This window comes from Ambystoma mexicanum, chromosome 1q (assembly GCF_040938575.1).
Source record: "Ambystoma mexicanum isolate Mex_15411 chromosome 1q, UKY_AmexF1_1, whole genome shotgun sequence".
Lineage (NCBI taxonomy): Eukaryota > Metazoa > Chordata > Amphibia > Caudata > Ambystomatidae > Ambystoma > Ambystoma mexicanum.
In genome coordinates, this window is record NC_090922.1 from 1,343,494,866 (window position 1) to 1,343,519,073 (window position 24,208).

Consider the following 24,208-nt stretch of genomic DNA (forward strand, 5'->3'; position numbering starts at 1 on the left):
AGTGTTACAAAGTGGTCCTGACAGAGACAATCTGTGTTTGTGGTGCTAAAGGAAGAGCTGTGTAAAGCTGTTACAAAGAAGCTATATTTCTTTAGAAGTTCATTGTTGTGGCGAATCATCCTGACTAAGACAATTATTGTTGCTATTGATGAACTGAGATATTTTTCAAGGAAGAGGAGGAGTCTTGCACTTTGTTTCGAACTTTCTGTTGACAAGTTTAAGTTGCACCGAACTGTGTTGGAACTTTGTTGCAAAAGGAACAAGTTACTTACCTGTAACTGTTGTTCTCCAGCATGGGTCTGGCATGGATTCACATGCTCATGAATATTCCCCGTCATCAGGCCGAGAATCCTCGGTATAGAAAAAATCAGTAACAGTTTCGTTTCTGATCTGTCTTTCTTAGTAGTAACCAATCACTGGTCTCTGGGTCATACTGCCCCCAGCCAATGACTGCCCTCTCCCTAAGCCCCGCCTCTGGCAGCCATCCTCAGATTTGGTAGCACGTAAAGTGGCAGTATGACCAAGTGAAGAGCCGCAGAGGGGTAGGCGGGAGGGTTCGCATGCGAATCCATGCCAGACCCATGCTGGAGAACAACAGTTAAAGGTAATTAACTTGTTCCTTCTCCAGCATGGGGTCTGGCATGGATTCACATGCTCATGAATATAAGAATACATAGCAGTACACACATGCACAACCACGGGAGGTGGCAAAAGGCTCAACATTAAGCAATACAAAAAACTCAACATTAAGCATCTCTTACCTCCTCACCAGGCTCACCTTAAGCGAACAGGTTGCGCAGCACTGCTTGGCCGACCCTGGACTCCTCCCTGGAGTCCCGATCGACGCAGTAGAATCTCGTGAAGGTGTGCGTCGACCTCCACGTCGCAGCCCTGCAGATGTCGAGCAGGGGCACACCAGATAGGAACGCCGTGGTAGCAGCAATCGCTCTGGTCTAGTGGGCTCGTGGACGGCCGGGCAGCGGTCGGTTTGCCAACCGGTGACAGTGCATGATGCAGCCGGAGAGCCATCTGGAAATGGAAGCCTTCGAGAGAGCCTTCCTTTGATTCACAGGTCCAAAGTTTACAAACAGCTGTGATGTCTTCCGTAAACTCTTTGTGCGGTCCACGTAGAACTTCAGCGCTCTAGCTATGTCCAGCGAGTGCAGAGTCCTCTCAGCCGGCGACGAAGGCGACAGGAAGAAAACTGGCAACACCAAGGGTTCGTTGAGGTGGAAGTCCGAAGGCACCTTTGGCATGAAGGAGGGGTGCGTCCTCAACACCACCCTTGTATCGAGAAAAGTCAAGTATAGTGGTTTGCAAGATAGGGCCTGATCTCTCACACTCGTCGTGCGGAGGCGATGGCCACGAGAAATGCTGTCTTCCACGACAGAAACTTCAACGGTGCCGAATGCAAAGGCTCAAATGGGGCCCCCATTAGCCTGGTCAGCACTACGTTGAGCTCCCACGCCGGGGCAGTGGCCTTCACCGGCGGGAATGATCGGAACAATCCTTTCATAAATTCCTTCACCAGCCGATTAGACCACAAGGACGCCCGTCCTGTAGTTCTGGTGTATCGTGAGATGGCGGCCAGATGTATCTTGATGGAAGCGTGAGCTAGTCCAGCCTTGGCCAATGACAGGTACGGCAATACTTGAGGGGCCGTAATCCGCAGAGGGTTAATCTTCTGTGCACGGCACCAGACAGAGAACCTCTTCCATTTATGTCCGTAGCACTTGAGAGTTGAGGACGCCCTAGCCTTGGCAAGAACCTCTCTGCAGTCGGCTGGGATGTCGTACCCTCCAAACTCTAGTGCTGCAGGAGCCAGGCCTGCAAGTTCAGCGACTCTGGGTTGTGATGAAGAATGGCGCCTCCTTCTCTGGAGAGAAGATCTGCGTCCAACGGCAGCTTTGACTGGTGTGGACGCTGACAAGTCCAGAAGGTCCGGGAACCAGATATGTCTCGGCCACGCCGGTGCGACGAGGATCATCCTGCGCCGGGACCTCTCGAGCTGGTTGATGAGCCGGAGCAGCAACGGAGGAAACGCATAAAGAAATAGGCCGTCCCAGGGGAACGAGAAAGCATCGCCCATGCTCCTCGGCTGGGGGAACCTGCTGGCGAACCTCCGGCACTTGGAGTTCGTCGCCGTTGCGAAGAGATCGATCTGGGGTTCCCCTATCGTCGGAAGACTCGATCCACTTGATCCTGGCGTAGTTCCCACTCGTGGCAGGAGCGCAGCTCTCTGCGGAGTGAGTCGGCGATGGTGTTTTTTATTCCTGACAGATGAAAAGGCACCAGAAACATCCCTTGGGCGACGGCCCAATGCCACAGATCCTGGGCTTCCTTGGATAGGGCAGGGGATCTGGTTCCGCCCTGCTTCCGGATGTAGAACATCGTGGTGGTGTTGTCGGTAAAGATCCTCACCACCTTGCCCTTGAGGGACGGAAGAAAAGACCTGAGGGCCCAGAACACTGCGCGGAGCTCCAAGATGTTGATGTGGAGTGACTTCTCCTCCGGGACAAAGGGGCCAAAGGCCTCTCGCATGAAGATCTCCGGAGTGCGCTCCCCAACCTTCCAGGGAGGCATCCGTCGTCACCGTCACCTGGTGAGCTGGGGTCTGAAAGTCTGTGGGCCGCCGACAGATGAGAGCGGGTACCCCACCACCGGATCACCTGACGGTACGTCTCGTTGAGTGGGATCCTGTCCTCGAAGCTGCCCGTCGACTGGACCCAGCGGGCGTCGAGGAGTTCTTGTAAGGGGCGCATCCGAAGTCTGCAAAGGCGCACCAGATAAATGCAGGAGGACATCATCCCGAGGAGGGACTTGATAGATCTTACCCTGGCCATGTCCGTGGCCAGCAGACGCTGCACCTTGCTTAGGATGGTCCTGGTCCTTTCCTCCGATGGCGAGGCCAGCCGCGCCACTGTCGAGCTTGGCTCCCAGAAACAGGGCGACTTGCGACGGGACCAGGTGGGATTTTGGAAAGTTGATGGAGAACCCAAGGTCTGTGAACAGCTGGACGGTCTTCGCAGTGTGCTCCACGGCGAACTCCCTTGTCTTTGCCCGGATGAGCCAGTTATCTAGGTAGGGGTAGACGTGGATTCCCTGCAGGCGCAGCCGCGCTGCCACCGGTGCGAGGCACTTGGTGAATACCCTGGGTGCCGACTTCAATCCGAACCGGAGGGCCTTGAACTGGTAGTGCCGCCCTTGGACCACTAACCTGAGGAACTTTCGGTGTCTTTTTAGAATGGGGATGTGGAAGTACGCATCCTCCAAGTCCAACGACGACAGGAAATCGCCCTCCTCCAGCTGTCCCAGCACGTGCTGGAGGGTGACCATCCGGAACTTCTGTGCCTTGATGTACTTGTTCAGTCGTCGCAGTTCCAGGATGGGACGCCATCCTCCTGTCTTCTTCTTTACGAGGAAGTACCAAACTCCGGAGCCCCGAAGCCTCTTTGGGACGAGCTCGATGGCACCTTTCTTGAGCATCGCCCTTACTTCCAACAGTAGTTGAGGGACGTGATTTTCCTTCCTGGCCACGGGTGGAATGCAAGGGCACTTCTTCTGGAGCTCGAGGGCGTGCCCTTGGGCCAGGGCGTCCAGCACCCAACGGTCGGCGGAGATGGACTCCCACACGCTGACGAACCTCGTCAGCCGGCCTCCCACCGGGGTGCTTCGGCAGGGGCCCGACCCCACGGTCGGTTAAATCTTGTTTGGAGGACACCTTGCCTCCTTGACCTCCCCGTCGACGACGACGGGCACCACCTGACTCGCCGCGCCCCCTGTAGGCCTCCTGAGACGAAGATCTTGCCGCTTGGCGGTACGTCGAGGAGCCACTGCCGTATCCCTTGGAGGCACCTTGTCTGCCTCCGGCGCTCCGAAAGGACGGCCGTCGTCGTTGGAGCACTCCCAGTGCCCGGGCAGTCTCTGTGTCCGTCTTGATAGCCTGAAGGGACTCATCAACCGCCTTTCCAAACAGGTTGTTCCCCGTCGAAGGGCATGTCCAAAACCTTGGTTTGTACGTCCTGGCGGAAATCCGTCGCCTTGAGCCATCCTCGTCGTCTCAGGCAAACGCTGTTGCCCAACTGTCGGAAACCGGTGTCGGCGATGTCCGTTGCCACCGTGATGGCGTGGTCCGAAGCAATCTCACCTTCCTGTAAGATTTCAAGGGCCTCAGCCCTTTTGGCGTCCGGAAGGAAGTCCAATAGAGGGGCGATTTTGAACCACAATTCCCTGTCGTAGCGGGCTACGATAGCCAGGGCGTTGGCCGCCTTGATAGTCGTCGCTGCGGTTGAGATGACCCGTCGTCCCATCGTGTCCAGCTTCCTGCCCTCGTCGTCCGGCGGGGAAGTTGATGTCGAGGCCGATGCCCCCCCCCCCCCAGCTTTCTTCTTTGCTGCTGCCGAGACGACCGAATCCGGGGTAGGTTGTGCCCAAAGGCACAAGGGGGCAGCGTCAGGGACCCGGTACTTCTTCTCGTACCGGTATCTCTTTGCAGGCGCCGTGGCAGGGTTTATGAGGAGGGAGAGCCCCTCATCCCAGATGTCATCCAGAAGTGGTACGGCAAGGACCGAATTCCTTTTAGCCTTGCGCCGTTGGTAAAGGAACCATTCCTTTTTCTTCTCTTCGGGGCAGAGCTGGAAGAGCTTGGATGCCCTGGAAATCATGGCACGGAACGATCCAATCTCGTCGGGCAGGGACGCCCGAGCAGGGGGCGACGGGGGACACGTCCCGTCATCGCCTCCGTCGTCATCTGTACCTGTCGTAGCTGTGTCTGTGCCTGTATCATCCCCGTGGGTAGTTGACCGGGGGGAAGGCAGAGCGGGCCGCAGAGGTGGGAGAGGTGGCGGAGGATGCGTCCTCCTCTTCTTATGCGGTGGACTTTCCGAAGGTCCCGGCTCCGGTTCCCCCGTCGGGTCTGGCTCAAGTACCTCCGTCAGGGAGAGGAACAACCTTGTCCTTATCTCCGAGCATAAGGACTGAATCGCTGACAAAATGGCAGCCGAAGTGTCCTGCGGCACCGGAAATGACGGGCGCGAGGGCTCTTGAGGAACCTCATCGGCAACACTGTCGCTCTCGTCGTCGCCCTCGTCGGGATCCCTCCCAATCGGCTGGGCCTCCTCCACGACTTTGATGAGCTCTTCTTCAGAGGTCGTGTCTGTATCCACGATGGCGACCTGCCCCTCCCCCTCCTTTTCCAACGGGGACTTCGTGGGGGTCTTCTCGATGGGCCTGAAAGACGACTCCCTCCGTGGTGGCAGGGAGACTCTGGATCCTGAGGTCGCCTCCACAGGCTGAGCCAGGGCCGCTGCGACATCCTCAATCGAGGTCTTAGCAGGGTGAATTAAGGCCATCGTCATCTTCTGCACGCCTGGGGCCTTCATCTTGGGGGGAGGGACCGAGCCTCGCTCCCCTCTGCCTGAATCTTCGAGATCGACCGGGGCCTCTCCAGAAGCTTCGCCGGGTTCTCGGACTTCCTCTTACCCGAGCCAGAGCGTTGGCTCGTGGTTGATTGCGCCGGGGAGGATGCGCCCTGCCTGGCAGCCAAGGAGCCCGACCGTTCGGCACTCCCGGTGCCCGCTGTGCTTGGCCTTTTGTTGGGGCGCCGGGGCGCCCTCAGAGGACTTAGAAGACCCCTCTTCTTCATCTTCTCGCCTGACGGGCTCTTACCTTCCAGCCAGTTGGCGAGACGGAGGTGGCGATCCTTCATGGTCCGCTCCGACATGTTCCCACAAAACGCACAGTCCTTCTCCACGTGCGTCTTGTCCTCATGGAGACAGTAGAGGCATAACGAATGCTCGTCCTCCTTGAACACATTCTGAAGCTGGCATCCAGGGCAGGTCCTGAACAGCTTCCCTGGCGTCGAGCTTCCTTTCTCCTGGGCCATGTCCGGGGTAGGCCTCGGAACTTCTGGAATCCTCAAAAAGCGTAACTTGACGAAATCTTCACCCTTGAGCGGCGTAGAAAACTCTGAAACGGGTCCCCGTTGATCGGAAGTAGAACCGGTGGAGCTTGAGGCTCTTTTTAACCGAAAAATGAGAAAAATCTCGTGAAAAAGCGCGAAAACGCAGCAAAAGCTCGAGAGCTACAGCACGAGGACTCCCAACACTTGAACGTGCAGTAAAAATCTGAGGATGGCTGCCAGAGGCGGGGCTTAGGGAGAGGGCAGTCATTGGCTGGGGGCAGTATGACCCAGAGATCAGTGATTGGTTACTACTAAGAAAGACAGATCAGAAACGAAACTGATACTGATTTTTTCTATACCAAGGATTCCCAGCCTGACGACAGGGAATATTCATGAGCATGTGAATCCATGCCAGACCCCATGCCGGAGAACAGGATTTCCTCGTTTCATTGTTTTTTTTTGTTTAACTGTGAAGTAGAATCCCATTTAAACTTGGGGAAGGATAATTCACCCAGGTTATAGAGACTGTGGGTACATTACGAATACATTAACTATTGTTTTGAATTACCATGCATTTCCTTATTTATTTATTCTATATGTTTAGTGTGAGGGACAGATATTCTTTGTCAGAGTGTTTCCTTTAGTTAATATTAGGCAGGGAAATCTTTGTCACAGTAGGGATAGTAAGGCATTTTTCCAACCTTCTAATTTAATAAAATGGCATTCGTTGAGAAACCGTCACAAGATTGTCTGACTCACATTTCTGACCCCTCGAACCCACCACTTGTGCTTAAAGGACGCTTGTATAAACCCACACCCAGGTCAGACAACACAGTGTGGTGCATTTGTTTCAATACTGCTGGAGTGAGCGATGCCCTCTACAAGCCCTTCAACTGAATTAGTTTAAATTGCATTTTGTAGAAAACTGATTTAACATGTAGACAAGCGCATTGCAATTCAGCATTTTGGAGTGCACTTCCTATGTCTCCTTCCCATTTTTCCTCTCTAACCCCATCTACTGCTTTTCGTTTCAAAAGAGCACAGGCCCATAAAGTGTAGATATATGTTTGCTTCCCCCCCATTAGCATTGGAAACTTGCCCCAGTATGCCATCTTAATTGCAGCAGTTCTAGCACATGTCACAAAGTGTTCTTTTTTCCAATGCCAGATCCATACAGAACTTTCTGAATCACACAAATCATCCTTCTTTAAATACTTGGACCCATGTTTGTGTTCGTATTCATCACGTCCAATCAGCAACATGGGCATAGTTTGAGTGCATTTCAGCCACACTGCATGTACCGATCCTTGACCCAGGAAGGCGGTACCAGGCAATTGTACCTTGTTATTAGAGCTACAATTAATGCAGGTGTTGTCGTGCTTGCGTAGGTTCCTGATGGCTTTGGTGGAGTGGATGAACAGCAATTGGCTGAAGCTTAACAGGGACAAGACTGAGGTCTTGACGGTGTGTTTGCCTTCTATTTCTACTCTTTAGACTGGCTCCCCTTCACCGGGTAGTTTTCCTCTTCCGGGGACGGTGATGAAGAACCTGGGGGCCGTCCACTCTTCTACTCTTTCCATGGTTACTCAGGTAAGTGCAGTTTGTAAAGCTTGCCATTTCCATCTGAGGATCCTTCGGAGGGTTCTTCTTTTTCTTCCCAACCATCTTCGCTCTTGTGATCAGCCGGCTGGATTATCGCAATGCCTTGTTCGTAGCTCGACCTGCCGGGCTGATCCACCGTCTCCAGTTATTGCAAAATCTAGCAGCGCAAATTGTTACCGACTCTCCTTATGGCACTAATACTTCGCCAGTTCTCCACTCTCTGCACTGGCTTTCATTGGCTAGGTGTATTGAATTTAAAGCTCTGTGCTTAGTTCATTAAGCTTTTTATGTGCAGGGGACTGCGTATCTTTGGGACAAGTTTGATCCTTATCGTCCAGTTCAAAATCTCCACTTGGCCAACACTTGTTTGGTGGCGATCCCTAGGTTTTGTATCTCTCGAGTGGGTGGCCGTGCTTTTTCCACTGCCGCTAGTAAACTATAGAATGCTCTGCCTGTTGTACTTAGAGCTAACCGGAATCACTTGGATTTGAGGAGTCTTCTTAAAACACTCCTTTTCTAGATTGAAGTCGTGTTCTTCTGGTTGTTCTCTAGCGCCAGGATACCCCTGGGAAAACGTGCGATTTATATATTTGGATAACATCAAATCATTGGACCGGGTATTGAAGCAATGAGGTAGAATAAATGGCTTCAAAATCTGTTGCACCCAACCCTCCCTGCTCATAATGTAGTTTTCATGTAATGAGGCTCACCCTTGGTACCTTGTTATTCCAAAACTGCTTTAGCAAAAGCAAGTTCAAGTCTTTAAAAAACATTGTTTAATAGCCATTGGAATGCTTTGAAAAACCCACAAACATCTAGGCAGCATAATTATCTTGGCCAAAGAGATTAGTCCCTCAGCGACATTGGACATTTCAGACAGTATTGAAATCAATTATACAGCCCCTTCAGAAACCTTGTCACATTGTCGTCAGACCTTCTCCCAGTGTGCAGGGACATGTACACCCAGATAGCAGAATGGTGCAGCTGTGAGCGTGAATCCTTCCAATTGGGCGGCGTCTGTGCCTTGCATTGGATACATCAGAGATGTTCCCCAATGTATCTGCAGCCCAGGGATCATAGCAGATTCTATCTGTTCTAGCATACCTTTAAAGGCTGTTGCCAGATTAAGGACATACAGCAACATGCCATCCGCAGTCAGCGAGAATGCATGTGTCTGGCCCGAGATTTGAACATTTTTTGAAAGATTTGATGCAAAATTATCATTCCCCTGGCGCTCCTTCGGATTGTCAACTTGGTCATTTAAACAACTCTTGTTTGTACGAAGAAATGGTTTAACGTCCAATCCGTATAGACTAGGCAGCCACATTTTAGAAGCTCATTACTTTTGTCCAAAATGATCTTTTTGACAAACGGCGATCTCCAATTAACATCAACCAAATCAGTGTGAGCTTGAAAAGGAAAGCTCACAAACTCCATGTCTCCTACCTATATTGTGTTAGTCACAGCAGAAGATTTCTGCGAAGGACATGAAGGACCACTTAAAATCGAGGCACAACGTTGTTTTGCTGACATTAGTGGTGCTTTCAAAATGTCATTTGTATACTTTTGCCATAGTGGATCCATTTCCATATATAGATTTAAGGTGGCTGCTACCAGGCTATGGATTTGCGATTGGGTGGACTGCTCATCAGTAGTCACTCGGCCCCTTACCCTGGAACCCACTAAATTAGCAGTCTGAGTAGAGGTAGAATGGACACTGACAGCTGCCACAGAGGCTAGAGGTACAGTGATACTCCGGGCCTGATTGGGTAGCATCTACAGACGCAGTGACTGGATTAGAAGATGGTTGGCTCACATTCTCTATTAGTGAATTGCCTGCCAAAGCATGGACCATGACATGAGTTGCTGCATCCGCAGTAACTTGACCTTATTTTCTACATTCTTCAGCCTCATCCACTAGATGGAGATTATTCAGAAATGTCCTACATTTTTTTCTCAACTGGTTCAGTCTCCCATTTTTAGACATTTTTAATGCTTTTTAAAAAAGTTTTTCTATATGAGCATTGTTAGTATGAATACCTTCCCCGAACTCATTGGGGACCTATTCTGATCAGTGCCGACATCAGTGCCCACCTGCTTGTCCACATTTTGTCCTGGAACGGGAATGTGTACCAACAAAAGACTATTTTAGAGATCAATCTTAACGTTAAATTCAGCTAACAATAATGTACATGGCTGGACCTCATCCCTAATGATGTCATAGTTTCGACAGAGGCACTAAGGATTGAGTTCCAGGCAACAATTGAAGGTGATGTTAATTTTATTATGTCCTCCACTTCTCTCAATGTATGATGAAGAGCCTTACCACCCCCAAAATTCGAATCATGCGTCCCAGTACCGTTAGAGAGGCGCTCCAATAACAGAGATGGAGATCCAGAGAGTATAACATCATTTGGAGAAGCAGAAACATTTTCCTAAACCCGAGTATTCTTTAATTGATCATCATTGTCAGTTGTTAAATCAATTGCATTTACATGATAAGCAATGTCTGCCAGACAGCTCATAGCTCCCACACCATCCAAGAAACTGATATCACTCAAATAATCCCAACTCTTTTAGTGTGTGGCCCTTATGTATTTGTGGCTTACGAATCTCAGTGCTGGTACCTGCACTTGGGTAGAAGTCTGATCTTACGAACAGAGGTTGGCGTTTTTGGGCCAGCGTAGATTTTTTATTAGCATTTTGTTTTTCTGTGTTGTCCCCTTGATCAGGCCCCAATTCAGCCATATGGGCTTTTTCTGTGGTAAAAAAAAGACTGTTTAGTGCCCGGTATACCTAGACCCGAGCAAATGGTCACCAAGAGTGCTACCTCCGACTGCTTGCAACACTATGTTTGACTGGTCATCGGGTTTTGATGCTATTTGGTCTTTAATCCCAGAGATCTGTGTTGACATATTGAAATTTAACATGCTTTGACTTCGAGGTACTTTGGCTTGTAATGCAGTTAATTTATTCCTCATAATAGTCATGGACATTTATAAGGATTTTAGATGAAGATTAAAATATTGGTCTGATTTTCCTTCAATTTCAAAGAGTCTGACCAAAGGAATGTCTATCTAAATCAGTAAATGTCAGTTTCAAGGGATCGCCAGTTCACAGAAATAACCCACGGCTCAAAATGCCAATGAGCCTGCAGTCGCCCTTAAACCAGTACCTTTGTTGAGAAATGTAGTTGCAATTTAGTTGCTCTGTCTTCAAAATATCCCAGGGCTCAAAGGCAGGTTTGGCCTGAGTCCCCCCTAGAACCACAGTATTCCTGTGGTATAATCATGATGCCAGTTGGACTCAGCATCCGCCACTGTTACGGTGCCACATGTGAGAGTTCAAAGGCCAAAAGCCTACAGTTGCTCTTGACAACACACTATGGCACAAGACCGTTACAGGATTACTTACCACTGGCTTTCCAGACAATTTTCAGACACTCCCGATCCGAGAGCTTGATAAGCACAACACTGTTACTCTCAATTCTCAATGACCTCAATTCTCTCAAGATCGGTGAATGTGAAGGCAATTTCGGGAATAAGAGGATAACAAGCTGGAAAAGTACCTTCAATGGCGTGGTCAGTGCTGATAAGAGTGGTGCCAGGCAGCTGCTCGCCGAACACTCTGCCTCACTCCGCTGTGGTTTCAGATAAAGTAGGAAGTCTGTTGCAATAGCAATTAAAGAAAGGGTGAGAGCACCAAGAACAAATAGCTACCGCGCCAAACTCATCCTATTTGTGAGATGTTGAAGCTGTCAGTTGCAGGAATCCGTTAGGGCAGTGCTCTATTGCCCAAATAGGGAATAAGTGGGTGGGTGTTTCGACCGGAGTGGTCGAAACACGTGTCGGCACCCATAGTGAAAATAAAGACCTTATAGCATGAATCCATAACGAGTGGACTACATTTCTCAACAAACTGTGGTTCAGCAAAACATAGGAACTCTCCTGAACCTACTACCTATGTACAAAGCGCCAATTACGTAGGAATATTGCAATAGAAATGATAGAAAGACTCTCCAAGTCAGCTGCTCTGATGTTGCTCTCCTCACAGGCCCAAACACACTGCCTCAATATAAAGGTTTCCTGAATAAAATGTTCCCAGAATATAGTGAGTTGTCAGAATGGCTGAATCAAATGGAATAAATAGCCTAAAGTCCATCCCTTATGTGGAAAAGTGTAGGAGGTAAAATCTCTAACTAAAAGTCCTATCCTAAAATAACAATGTTGATCAATTTAGAGAGGCCTTCTCTCAAGCCTCCTCTGGTAGACAAGCAACAGGGACCCTTATATGAAAGCTCAAACTGGGACCTGTAGTTACCTTCCAGATACAGAGTCGCTTAGGGGAGGATCAGCTAGGTCCTACGCTTTGGATCTTTATCCTTTGGATCTTTATCTTACTCCTTTTGTTGATTCATCCCTCTCAATCCCTCGCTCTCTCTTTGTTGCTTAGTATACTTCCCCAACCTGCTGTTGGGCTTCTAAGTATCTGTCTGTTTCACAGCCTTTACCTTCTGCCACTCTTCTACTACAGGGGTCTTTTGTGCCTGTTGGGGACCTTTCTCCTTCTTTCTCTATTTGACTGTACCCTTAGTCTTCCTTCTGGAGTTCTTGTCAGTCTCTCACACCTTCTGTGAGATATCCTCACTTCTTACTTGGTGGCCATCTTTGCTTTCCTCTTCAGGAACTTGGCGTGCCTCCTCTTTTCTTCAGGAGTCCATCTTTTGTTCTCTCCTTTCTCTATATTTGCCCATTACGTCTTCAGGGAACCGGGAGTTTTCCCAACTCCTCTTCAGGTGTCCTGCTTCTGCCCTGGTCCCTCTACCAGGGTCTTAGGGAGCTGTTGCCTTAACTTCTTCCCAGGCTTATCAGGTGGGTCAGCACTGCTTCCTTTTTGGCATTGCTGGTGCTGTAGGGGTACTCTCCTCCTTCCTCCTGGGTCAATCAGTTACCTCCAGGCAGCTTACAGGCAGCCAGTGCTCCAGAGTAGTCCAGACTCTGGCACCAAGGCAGAATCTTCTCCTACGGGATACAGCTCCTCTTCCTTTCACCAGCGCCTGCAGAGAAATACAGGGAACCTGTCCCTGACTGAGACATGTTCAGAGAGTGCTGGCTCTGCTTTTATAGCCAGACCCATCCACATACTGTTGGCTGCCGATTGGTGGAATGCCCTGTCCTTCTAAATATTATTCGTCCGATCCTTGAGCCTCCAATTTTATTTTATTGATTTAAGGACCCCTTACGTACTCATTGGGGATGTGAAGCCAGGTCCTCCCATAGACACTATGATGTTCCAAAAATCCAGGACTTGTCCTGGAGCTGTCCAAGGAAAAAGCCAGGACCTTCCACTGAGGTCCTGCAGTGTTCTGCTGCCGTCTTCTCTCATCCACTTCCATCCCTGAGAGCGGGTTCCCTTTATGGGCGAATGCACTGTTCCCCATGCGTTGAGAGCTGCTCCACTGCTACCGCCGCCCGGCAGTCCTGGGTAAGTCTCTGCGGCACAGTGATTCACAACACCACATCTATTCTACTGTAGGATTTGTCTGGTATAGAGTTGGAGTATGCTGGGGGTGTACATGTTGCCATCATACTTTTACCAACCTATTTTGTGTACAGGATGCAAGATTTACATATGAAAGCCACTATTATACCTAATAATTGCTTAAACCTCGTCCTGATATACCGCCCGCCGTTCGAGATGACTATGTTTATGGAAGACATATCAGGGATCCTATCGAATCTCAATAAACCCTATAGCCATACTATTATTCTTGGAGATTTTAATAAATGGCTGGGGAATCCCAAGGACGTGGAAGCCAATGAACTGGAGCAATTGCTCCATTTCCACGACTTCACCATACTAAGCAAAGAACCAACATATATTCATGCGCTCACAATTGCTCCATATCAAGCCCTATATCTGGTCGGACCACTATACTGTGACCTTTAGCATCCTCATCCCTAAATAATTGACTCTTAAAATTAACAGAGTACAAAAAGTAACAAGTAGGAATTACAATGAAATTACATTGCAAGATCTGCAGACATGCATCAATGATTTGATTAGGTCTACCTCTAGCCATGATTCAGCTGTTTCATTGGCATCCAGCTATACTCAATGTATAGTTATCAATTAGCGCCTTTAAATGTGAAGAAAGTTAGGGAAAGAGAAAATAACCAAAAATGGTTCACTCCACATCTGGCCTATCTGAAGTAGGAAAAGAGGAAATCGGAACGTCTATGGATAAAAACCCAATCTCAAGACACTAAAGAAAAATGGAAAGCCAATGAGAAAAATTATTCTTGCAAAAAAAAGGCTGAGACCCAAATGTCCAACTCTGCAATCAATACCAAAACACTATTTGAAATTGTTAAGACATTGGAAAAACCCAAAGCACAGACAAGAAAGTTTGTTCCAAACAATCAAGACTGCGAGGCAGTGCCAAAAAGCTTTCGTTGATAACGTACACAAAGCACAATGTAGTAATACTGGCACCAAAGAGACTAATGCCAATCTAACCTCTCAATATCCCATTACTCAGTGTCAAATTGATGAAAACCTCCTATTTTCATTTGAAGCCATCACAGAGGATTATCTTGTGAAAATTCTTAAAGAAATGTGCCCTACTTACTGCCAAACAGATATCTTCCCAGCTAAAATTATTTTAGAACACCCACACACTTTGCGCCTTTCTTAACCCGTTTTATAAATGCGTGTGTTTCTGACAATGATATGCCTCCCTCCCTAAAAAATATAACAGTTAATCCGTTATTGAAAAAGCCTAACCTAGATCTGACAATACACTCTAACCTTAGACCTATCACTAATGTCCCATTCATGTTGAAACTAGTAGACCAAGATGCTGCTATTCCATTCCAAAAGCACCTGGAAGAGTCAAATATACTCCATCAACGTCAATCAGGCTTTAGACGTTTTCATGGGACAGAAACTGCAATGCTGGACCTACAACCAGAAATGTTCAATATTATTGGCGAAAGTAGATAGGGCTGCTGATGCTCTTGGACTTATCAGCAGCCTTTGATCTTGTAGATCATTCTAAACTTCGACAGAGAATCCAGGACATAGGCAATTGCTCCACTAACACAGTCCCTCTACATTGTTAAGAGGTTGGGTCTGAATATACAAATCTTTATCATGCTTACAGCCGCAGATCTTCAGGTATAGAATGTTTTCTGGCCACTGAAGTTCCCCAAAGGGGACTTGTAGTGATACGATGCGACAGGCACCCATTTTCAGACATGCTGCCTCAGCATACAGAATACATTAAACCATGATGCTGTCAATCATTTCAGGGCTCTATTTGGCTGAAACTTTAGCTTGCAATAGGGTATATGATTGGTATATAGCTCTCCTACATGAGTACCCAAACAGAGAACTATGCTACCCTATTTTAATCTCGAAAACACACACTTTACCATGTTTATGGGTGGGTTACAGAGGACTGTATCTCGTTATTTACTAACCTAAATGTTTAATGCAGTTTCTAAAGTCTTTACCATACGACAAATTAGTAAATCTTTGTACTCCTATTTCATTAAACAGCTTTGTTTTTGAACATTTGTTTTTTCTCTTGCATGAATCAAATGTCCTGCTGCCAATATCAGTACTCGGATCCCAAGCCACGCTTTTTTATAACTCTCATTCCAACTTCAACTATTCTAGTAATGTGACCAAAAGCTAAACATTAGTTAACCTCCCACACAACACTGGTGCTTTCTTTGTTTCAAGATGAGCGCACCAATACTAAATGACAGGAGATTAATCATACACAGTAGACTTACAAATATTAAAATATTAAAAGATATTCACCTTTCGCTGTTCATCATCTTTGCAGTTCTGAAGTTTTTCATCAAATAGCTGAAGGAAACAAACAGTTACAATTCAACATTTTATGTTTCTTAAATATTTTGAAAGATTATTATGTGTACGTTTCTACTGAATCACTCGTCACAACTGAAGATTAGCAATGAAAATGAAAAAAATGGTATTGTTGCCCATTGTTAATTTTCTGCTATAACTCATTTCATAAAGCAATAAAGTCATGTGAACTCCTATGTTTTCCCAGAACAACAAGCTACCCATTCATTCACTTTGCCCTCTACCAGTGCAAATATGCTAGCTCTCTCTCATTTGACCAGGCCTCATTAGCCATCTTTACATCACTTAATGCCATGTCTTCCTTCAATCAATGAGCATGTCACCACACACTACTCCTTGCCATATTTTACTGCTCATCTTTGAATCAGCCTTGCAGCACAACAAATTAATCTCTTGGCTGTGCTCTTTCAACATCATCGTTCGCAGGCTGAGCGTTTGAGAGGACAAATCCCTTTTTAGTATGCTTTACAAGAGGTCAAAGTGATAGCTGAGCAGACATTAGACAGACATTAATATTTGCATTGACTAATGTAAATTGCATTTCATTTCAATGCGGGCAGAGGGGTGTGTACTGGGGTCAAGATGATTGCACGGTAGGTATTCCAGTGGCCCTTTCTTGGACAGGAGGAAGATTGGGAGTGCAGGCCAGAAGACATTTCTTTGTTCCAGTTTCCCCTTTATCCCAACCAATGGTAGGAGGATACGTGCGAGAAGCGGTAGGAGCTAGTATGGGGAGGGGAGACTGTCAGAATAAGTATTGCTTGAGAATACAAGCGCACGATTCAGAGTACAGGACAATAGTTTTCAAGGTGAAGGACGGTGCAATGAAAAATCTACAATTGGATTTAGATAAGAGGAGGCATTTGAAGGATAATCAAAGTTGCACAAAAGCCAGCCCCGGTGAAGGTGGTGCATACAGATAGGAGAAGATAATTGGTGGCTGCTGAGCATGTGAGTTGCTAAGTTAAGAATGTGATTGAGAGGGAGTAAAGCCTAGAGAGTATGACGCAAATCAACGCTGGAACAATAAACAAGATGGCTGAAGATGGGAGAGGAATTAATGGTTTTAGTAGAGCAGTAGGTGCTGTGAGGATGAATCGTGTGAGTATTGTGACGAATCTGGACTACTTGTCCCTTCTCCCCAAAGGGGAGACATTCCCCTTTGAAGGGAGGTGAGCCCTCTAAGCAGGACCCCTCCCTAGGGGTCTGGGCAAATGAGAACTCACATGAAGTAACTCGCCATTGGGGACCAAGACTCCCATCTGATAAGGAACTCAAGGTCCAGAGAGCATTTTCTGCCTACATAGGAACTGTAAAGACTGTTGTTACTTCTGTTTTTAATACTAATTTTTTAATTAGTGACATTTCTTCAATCGCTTTGGTTTCAATGCTGGATCTCGCCTGAACTCCACAGTCGAAGAGGAAAGACACACCACTTGTGTTTCGGATGACTTAAAACTAAGAGGAACTTTGAATCGAGAAGAATGAATCCTACGCAGAGGCGAGCCTCTGACAAAAAGATGTCCTGGAGGGGCGGAGCCAGGCTAGACCGCAGGACCAGCGGTGGTGCGGAGAGCAAACTAATCGCTAGATGGACGCCGGAAGACTGGCGTCCTGACCGACCAGAAATAAAGACAGATGGGAAAATAACAGTCATCTGGTGGTGCAACCACAAGGAAGCCGTGGTGGGTCTGGTGCCCGGTGAGACCAGACTACAGAGGGGAGCTTGGATCCCCGAGCTATACACGAGAAGTGCATTTTCTGCTAAGACGTGGAACCAAAAAGGAAGCCAATGCTTCTGAGGAGAGAGCACAACTGAAAGGAAAGAACTTTAATAATCAAGGATGGGGAAGCGAACGAGGTAACGGCAGCCAGATGATCTTGAGGAGAAAGCAAGGCTCTTAGGGCCATAGGGAGAGCCCTGAGAAACTGAGAGACTTCAACATAAGGGAAGCGAACGCTCCAGAAGAAGTAACGCCATTGAGCGAGGTGGACAGCCACAAGGGTTACGGGAGCCCAGAAAACCTGAACAGGCAGACGCTGTACCAATGCCCTGCTAAAACTAGCCTGACAAGAGGACTTTGAGAAGTCCAAGAAACCTCAAATATAACGTACAGAATTGGGAGGAGAGCGAATCTGGGAGGGTTCGAATATTTCCAAGCAAGACAAGAACACTATCAAGCAGCAACAGGGAAATTGCGTGGCTGTATTAAAGAAACCTTGCTTTTCCTGAGGAAAAGGAAACCTTATGGAGTTCATGAAAGGCGGCACACAGAACCCACAGAGAGGTTGAGAACTGTTTTTTAATAAAACAAGAACCTTGCACAGAACCAAATCTAAATTGGTGGAATTGTGTATATGTATATATATATATATATATATATGGGATACATTACTCACCGTAATCGTATTTCTGATGCTTGTATCTGCTTAGATTCACATGCTGTGCATAGGCCGACATCTAGTGGAAGCTGCGGAGTATTACAGTTTGTTTTTCGAAACTCGAAAATGGGCGTCGACACAGGCGTGCCAGTAATACTATCCCTAGTGTGACGTCCACTGTACCCAAGATCCCTCACGCGTCTGGGATCCTCAGATTGTATTTTTTTTTCTGACATGAGGAAGCATGAGGAGTAGCGTGAGTACAGATAATCCAAGCAGATAGACAGAAAGGTAAGACTACAAGCAATCATGCGCCTTCTCTCGGAGGGGAGGAAGGGTGGGTCGCATGTGAATCTAAGCAGATACAAGCATCAGAAATACGATTACGGTGAGTAATGTATCCCTTCTGAGGCTTGTGGAATCTGCTTAGATCACATGCTGTGCATAGATTAGCGAGCAGTACCCGAAGAAGGAGGTGGGATGTGAGAAGGGTCATGAGCAAACAGGTGTCTTAGAACCGCTTGTCCCACTTGTGTATCTGTCTTGGAATGAGTGTCAATGCAGTAATGCTGAGTAAAAGTGTGAATAGAGCTCCAAGTAGCTGCTTTGCAAATGGTGTCGAGGGGAACATTTGCAATGAAAGCCAGAGTGGCACCAATGCCTCTAGTAGAATGGGCCCTTGGCGTAAAAGGCAGAGTCTTTTCAGAAAGAGAGTAACACAGCTGTATACAGTTGATAATCCACTTCGAGATCGCGCCTTTAGAGACGCGATCCCCCTCTCTGCCTGTAGCTACGGAGACAAACAGTTGATCTGTTTTTCTTAGCGGTCTGGTCTTATTTACATAGTAGAGGACCGCCCTACGCACATCAAGGGTGTGTAGTTTCACCTCAGCCGAGCTTTGCGGGTTCTGGAAGAAAGCCGGAAGCTCGATGGACTGGTTTACATGGAATTTAGATATGACTTTAGGTGAGAACCTAGGGTGTGTGCGTAAAACCAGTTTGTCTTTGTGGATAATAAAGAAAGGATCTTGCACTGACAGAGCCTGAATTTCACTGACCCTTCTTATGGAGGTAATGGCTACTAAGAAGGCCGTTTTATAAGTCAGGTGTTTGAGACTACTTTTATGCATGGGTTCGAAAGGGGGGCCCATGAGCTTAGCTAGCACCACGTTGAGGTCCCATCCTGGCAGTGGGTTCGAAATAGGAGGGTGAAGTCTCTTTACTCCTTCCATGAAGGCTTTAACTACTGGTACTTTCCACCACGATACTTTGTTATGGGATGTGGTGTAAGCCGAGAGGGCTGCCAGGTGTACTTTCAGAGAGTTAAAAACCAAACCTGCGTCCAGCAGGTGGAGCATGTATGTTACCACGTTGGAAGGAGTGCAATCAACTGGGTTGATTTGTTTATTCTGGCACCAAATAACGAATCTCTTCCACTTGTCAAAGTAACAGTGCCTTGTGTTTGGTTTCCTGGATTCTTTTAGGATGTCCATACACCTCTGTGGTAAATTGAGATGCCCAAACTCTATGACCTCAGGAGCCATGCTGCTAGGTTCATTGAGTTGGGTTCTTGGTGCACTGTTAGACCTTGTTGCTGGGACAGTAGGTTGTACCAGGCTGGGAGTTTGATGGGCTCGCACAGCGCCATCCTGCGTAGGTGTGGAAACCATGGTTGTCTCGCCCACATGGGAGCAACTAGGATGAGCGTCATCGATTCCTTGTTCATCTTGTACACCACCTTTCTGATGAGGGGTTGGTGGAAAAGCGTACGCAAACATCCCTGACCAGTTCATCCACAGGGCGTTCCCTTGGGAGTCTGGCTGGGGGAACCTGGATGCAAATCCTGGGCATTGTTTGTTTTCGCTTGTGGTCGAATAGGTCTATAGTGGGGAAACCCCACTGAGAGAAGAGATCTTCTACGATCTCTCTGTGAAGGACCCATTCGTGTTCTTCTGGAAGGGAGTCTCTGCTTAGGGCATCCGCTAGGGAATTGAGCTCCCCTGGAACATGTTGTGCTGATAGGAAGATGTTCCGTCTGAGTGCCCATATCCAGATTTTCTGGGCAAGCTTGGACAGATTTGGCGAACGAGTCCCTCCTTGTTTGTTCAGATAGAACATGGCTGTCGTGCTGTCCGTCCGGATCTGCACCGACAAGTTTAGTAGATGGGGCTCGAACGCCCGAAGCGCTCAGAATACTGCCAGAAGCTCTAGCAGGTTGATGTGGTTCTTGGCTACTGAGTGAGACCAGAGACCCTGAGCTGTGTGGTGGAGATGGTGAGCTCCCCACCCAGTCAGGCAAGCATCTGTAGTTACCACTGCTTGTACTTCGGGATCGTAAAAGGGTTTTCCCCTTGCGAGATTCTCCTTTGTCCACCAGTGTAAGCTCTGTACGAGTGTTGGCGAAACGACCACTAGATCGTCCCACTGACCACTTGCCTGAGACCACTGTTTTGCCAACCATTCCTGCATGGGACGCATGCGCAGACGCGCGTGGGGGACCAGGTAAATGCATGACGCCATCATGCCCAGTAACCGCATTGCTTTGCGTACCGTTATTTGTTGACCTGACTGATAATGTGGAATTTGCAGTAGTATATTCCGAATTCTCTCTTCCGAGGGGAAGGTCAACCCTTTCTGAGTATCTAGGATTGCTCCTAGGAACTGTTTTGAGGTGCTTGGCACCAGACTTGACTTCTTCTCGTTGATAGAGAAGCCTAACTCGTGGAGGAGGTCGATAGTCCTCTGAATGTTTGACCTGCAAATTCTTGGGGTTTCCCCCGTTATGAGCCAGTCGTCCAGATAAGGGTACACTGGGATTGCCTCCCTGCGTAGGTGTGCAGCTGCCACCGCCAGTACCGTGGTGAATACCCTTGGTGCTGAAGCTATCCCGAAGGGCAGTACCTTGAATTGGTAGTGGCGACTGTCCACTTTGAAGCGCAAGTATTTTTTGTGCGCCGGGAGCATGGAAATATGAAAATAAGCATCTTTCATATCCAAGGTTGCCATGTAGTCCCCCTTTTTTAGGAGGGGGATTACCTCTTGTAGCGTGGTCATACGGAATTTTTGGGGCTTGACATACTTGTTGGCAGGCCGTAAGTCCAATACTGGGCGCATTGTCAAATCTTTCTTTGGCACAAGGAAGTAAGTTGAATAGATACCCTTGTTTACCTGGTGTCCTGGGACGAGTTCTATCGCGTCCTTTTCTAGCAGAATGGCGATCTCCTCGAGAAGGATCTTCTGATGTTCTAAGGAGTGTATTCTTTGTCGTGGAGGGTGGTTCCGGGGACGCTGCAGTAATTCTATACAATATCCTGTGGACACTGTTGACAGCACCCATCTGTCTGAGGTGATCCCTTCCCAAGCCTGGGTGAAGTTGGAAATGCGTCCCCCTACTGGGGTTGCGTGAGAAGGGACCCTGAACTGAGCGTCACTGCTTTGGCGCAGGCGTGCCACCTCCCTTGTTGGGGCTGCCTCTGCCTCTTCCACGACCTCTCTTGTTACCTTTACTGTAACTTTGGGTAGACTGCTGGTTGTTGTTCCATTGTGTACCCTGTCCTTGGGCATAGTTGCCTCTTTGTGAATTTTGGCCGCGTGGGCGACGAAAATTACTGTTCCCCCTCTGGTTCGGGGGTTTGTTGGTAAGCTGGCCAAGGGATTTGAGAGTCTCGTACTCGTCCTTGGCATTTTTAAGTGCGTCTTCGACCGCTTTCCCAAACAATAGATCTGGTTCCACCGGCTTGTCTATTAATGAAGCCTGTGTTTCTGTTTTGAACCCCGACTGCCGTAACCACGCATGTCTCTTGATAACAGTTCCTTCTGCTATCAATCTTCCTGCGTTGTCTGCAGCGTCGAAAGTTGCTTTCAATATGCAACCAGACACGGCTCTCCCTTCTGCCGAGATCCGAGCCAACTGGCCCTTTAACGGTTCAGGAGCAGAGGCTATGAGCGCCGCGACCTCTTCCCATTGATGGCAGTTGTAACTTGCCAACAGGGTGGTGGAGTTTGCAATCCTTGCTTGGTAGGCGGACGTTGAGGCTACCTTCCTGCCAAACCCGTACAGTCTTTTGCTCTCCTTGTCGGGAGGAGCTTCTGACGACGATAAGGGTGTCCCAGCCCTCTTCCGAGTGTTGGTAACCACTAGGGAGTCTGGTTTAAGATGACCTCTTATATAAAGAGGGTCAGACTGGGCTGCCCGAAAAAGTTTTTCGACTCTGGGGTTGACGGCTCTGGTGAGGTTAGGATTCACCAGGGATGGATCTATTCTACGTTGGATGGATTTAAGGATAGGGATGGTCTGAGCGACCGGCCTCCTCTCTCCCACCAACTCTTCTGCGAAGTCCCTTTCCTCCTGTACACCGTGGGTGTCGATGTGAAAATGTTCTGCTGCGCGAGCAAGAACTTCATTAAGGAGGGGTTGGTTATCAACTGGCGAGTCGGTAACTGGGGCTTTGCTCTCTACCGGGGAATCTACTCTGTAAATTTCCTCATCTTCTACCTCCTCCAGGTCCTCATCCTCCGCATAGTATTCAGACCCGGTTCGTTCCTCCATAATTGAAAACTCCTGGTCCCCTTCAGGGAAAGGTTGTCCTTGGTAACTGGGGTGTGGAGTAGAGTATGGAGTAGTGTAAGGCTGCACCTCGAAGGGGTCAGGTCTTTCGACCCGGGCCTTTTTACTTAGGGGGATAGGATCAGAGGAGCCTGAGGGTGTGGCCCCTTGAGGGTCATACGAAAGGAAATGTTCTGGGTTTTTGTCATAAAAATCCGCTAAGGAAGACATCCTTGACATGACCCTGTCTATGTCCTCACTGGACCATTCTTTGGAACAGGGTATGACTTTAGTAGGCAACTTAGAGGACTTATCAAGGGTACCCTTGCTGGATGTTGATGTCCCAGTAGATTTATGTTTACCTGTCTGCTTGGGGTGGAAGGATGGTCTTACAGGAGTGGAAGGCTGAGCTTTCCGCTGTTTCCCTCCCTCCCCGTGCGTGGAAAAATGTTTTCCCTGCCCCTTAGAGGCCCCAGAGACTTTCGACGCCTGGCGCCGAGGGTCGGGAGAGATATCTTGTTTCGCGCGTGGGGCCTCGCTGGTGTTAACTGCGCTCTCGGTCTCTTGGAGCGCGGCCTGGGGGTGGAAGTCGTCTTCGTCTTCCGACGATCGAACTTCCGTTAATCTAGGGAGCGAGGCACTCTTGGCAAGAGTGGATGATTGCCTTGCGTCATGAGGCGATCTCGATCGAGAGCGCCCAGAGGACACCGAGTCGGACCGTTCTATCCGTGCCTCTTTCCGAGAAGTCGACGTCGTCGAGGTTCGGTTGGACTTAGTGTGCTTAGTGTGTGTAGGTGTAGCGCTTGCGTCGCCGGGGGTCTTCCCCATAGCCGCCCTGCCGGACAACCTTCCGAGGTCGGGGACCTGCGCTCGGCAGTCTTTCGACGCCGTAATGCCCTCGCCGTCCGAAAGTACGGCGTCGCTGCCATCGCTGAAGGCGCCCTCCGCTGCCATGGCTGCCTGCCTGGCGTGGTGGGCCCAACGCTTTGTCGAACGGTCCTTAAGTGTTTTAGGTTTAAACCTACTACACGCTCTGCAGTTCGCTTCGGGGTGGTCCCTCGGCAAGCAGAGATTGCACGTGGCGTGCCTGTCGACCCAAGGGTATTTGCGATTGCACTTGGGGCAGAATTGGAAAGGGGTACCCTCCATACGCACCTTGAGGCAGCGGGCTGGTAAGTGTACGAAAATATAGTGTACCTATATACCAAGAGTGAAGAGTATGTACCACCCCCCACTCTCCCTACTTGCAGGGCCGAGGCCAGCGGCCTACTAGGCCCGGGCCGAGGCCAGCGGCCTTCCGAGGCCCAGATCCGTCGTGCAGCAGCCGACGGTCGATGTCTTCTCCAGCCGTCGTCGAGATCGATGTTCGACGTTGGGGTGGGGAAGGATGTTAATAAATAATTTTAAATTGCAATAATAGCAAAAGTATGGCTAAGGCCAGGGGACTCCGCAAGATGCTTCCGACCAGTATGGCGGAAAAAAACAATCTGAGGATCCCAGACGCGTGAGGGATCTTGGGTACAGTGGACGTCACACTAGGGATAGTATTACTGGCACTCCTGTGTCGACGCCCATTTTCGAGTTTCGAAAAACAAACTGTAATACTCCGCAGCTTCCACTAGATGTCGGCCTATGCACAGCATGTGATCTAAGCAGATTCCACAAGCCTCAGAAATATATATATATATATATATATATATATATATATACACATATATATATGGCAAACCTTTAATTCCTGGAGAGAGAGAAGATTGTAAATTACTGAGATTTGACCTACAGAACCAGAGGAGAGGTCGTCAACTGCGTTTTGCACCACTGGTGAACTTGTGAATCCTATGGACAAGAGACCCACGTGATTAGGCCAGACAGCAGCT

The 24,208-nt window shown here is 48.5% G+C and overlaps 1 protein-coding gene across 7 annotated transcripts in view; it reads right to left on the reverse strand.

Annotated features, from left to right (window-relative positions):
* OSBPL9 (oxysterol binding protein like 9) overlaps window positions 1–24,208 on the reverse strand; it is a 1,764,730-nt gene that overhangs the window by 1,371,811 nt on the left and 368,711 nt on the right. For all 7 annotated transcript variants that reach the window (XM_069642205.1, XM_069642206.1, XM_069642209.1 and 4 more), the window contains one exon: window positions 15,335–15,382. In XM_069642205.1, the coding sequence (XP_069498306.1) occupies window positions 15,335–15,382 (48 nt within the window). The remainder of the gene's footprint in view (window positions 1–15,334; window positions 15,383–24,208) is intronic.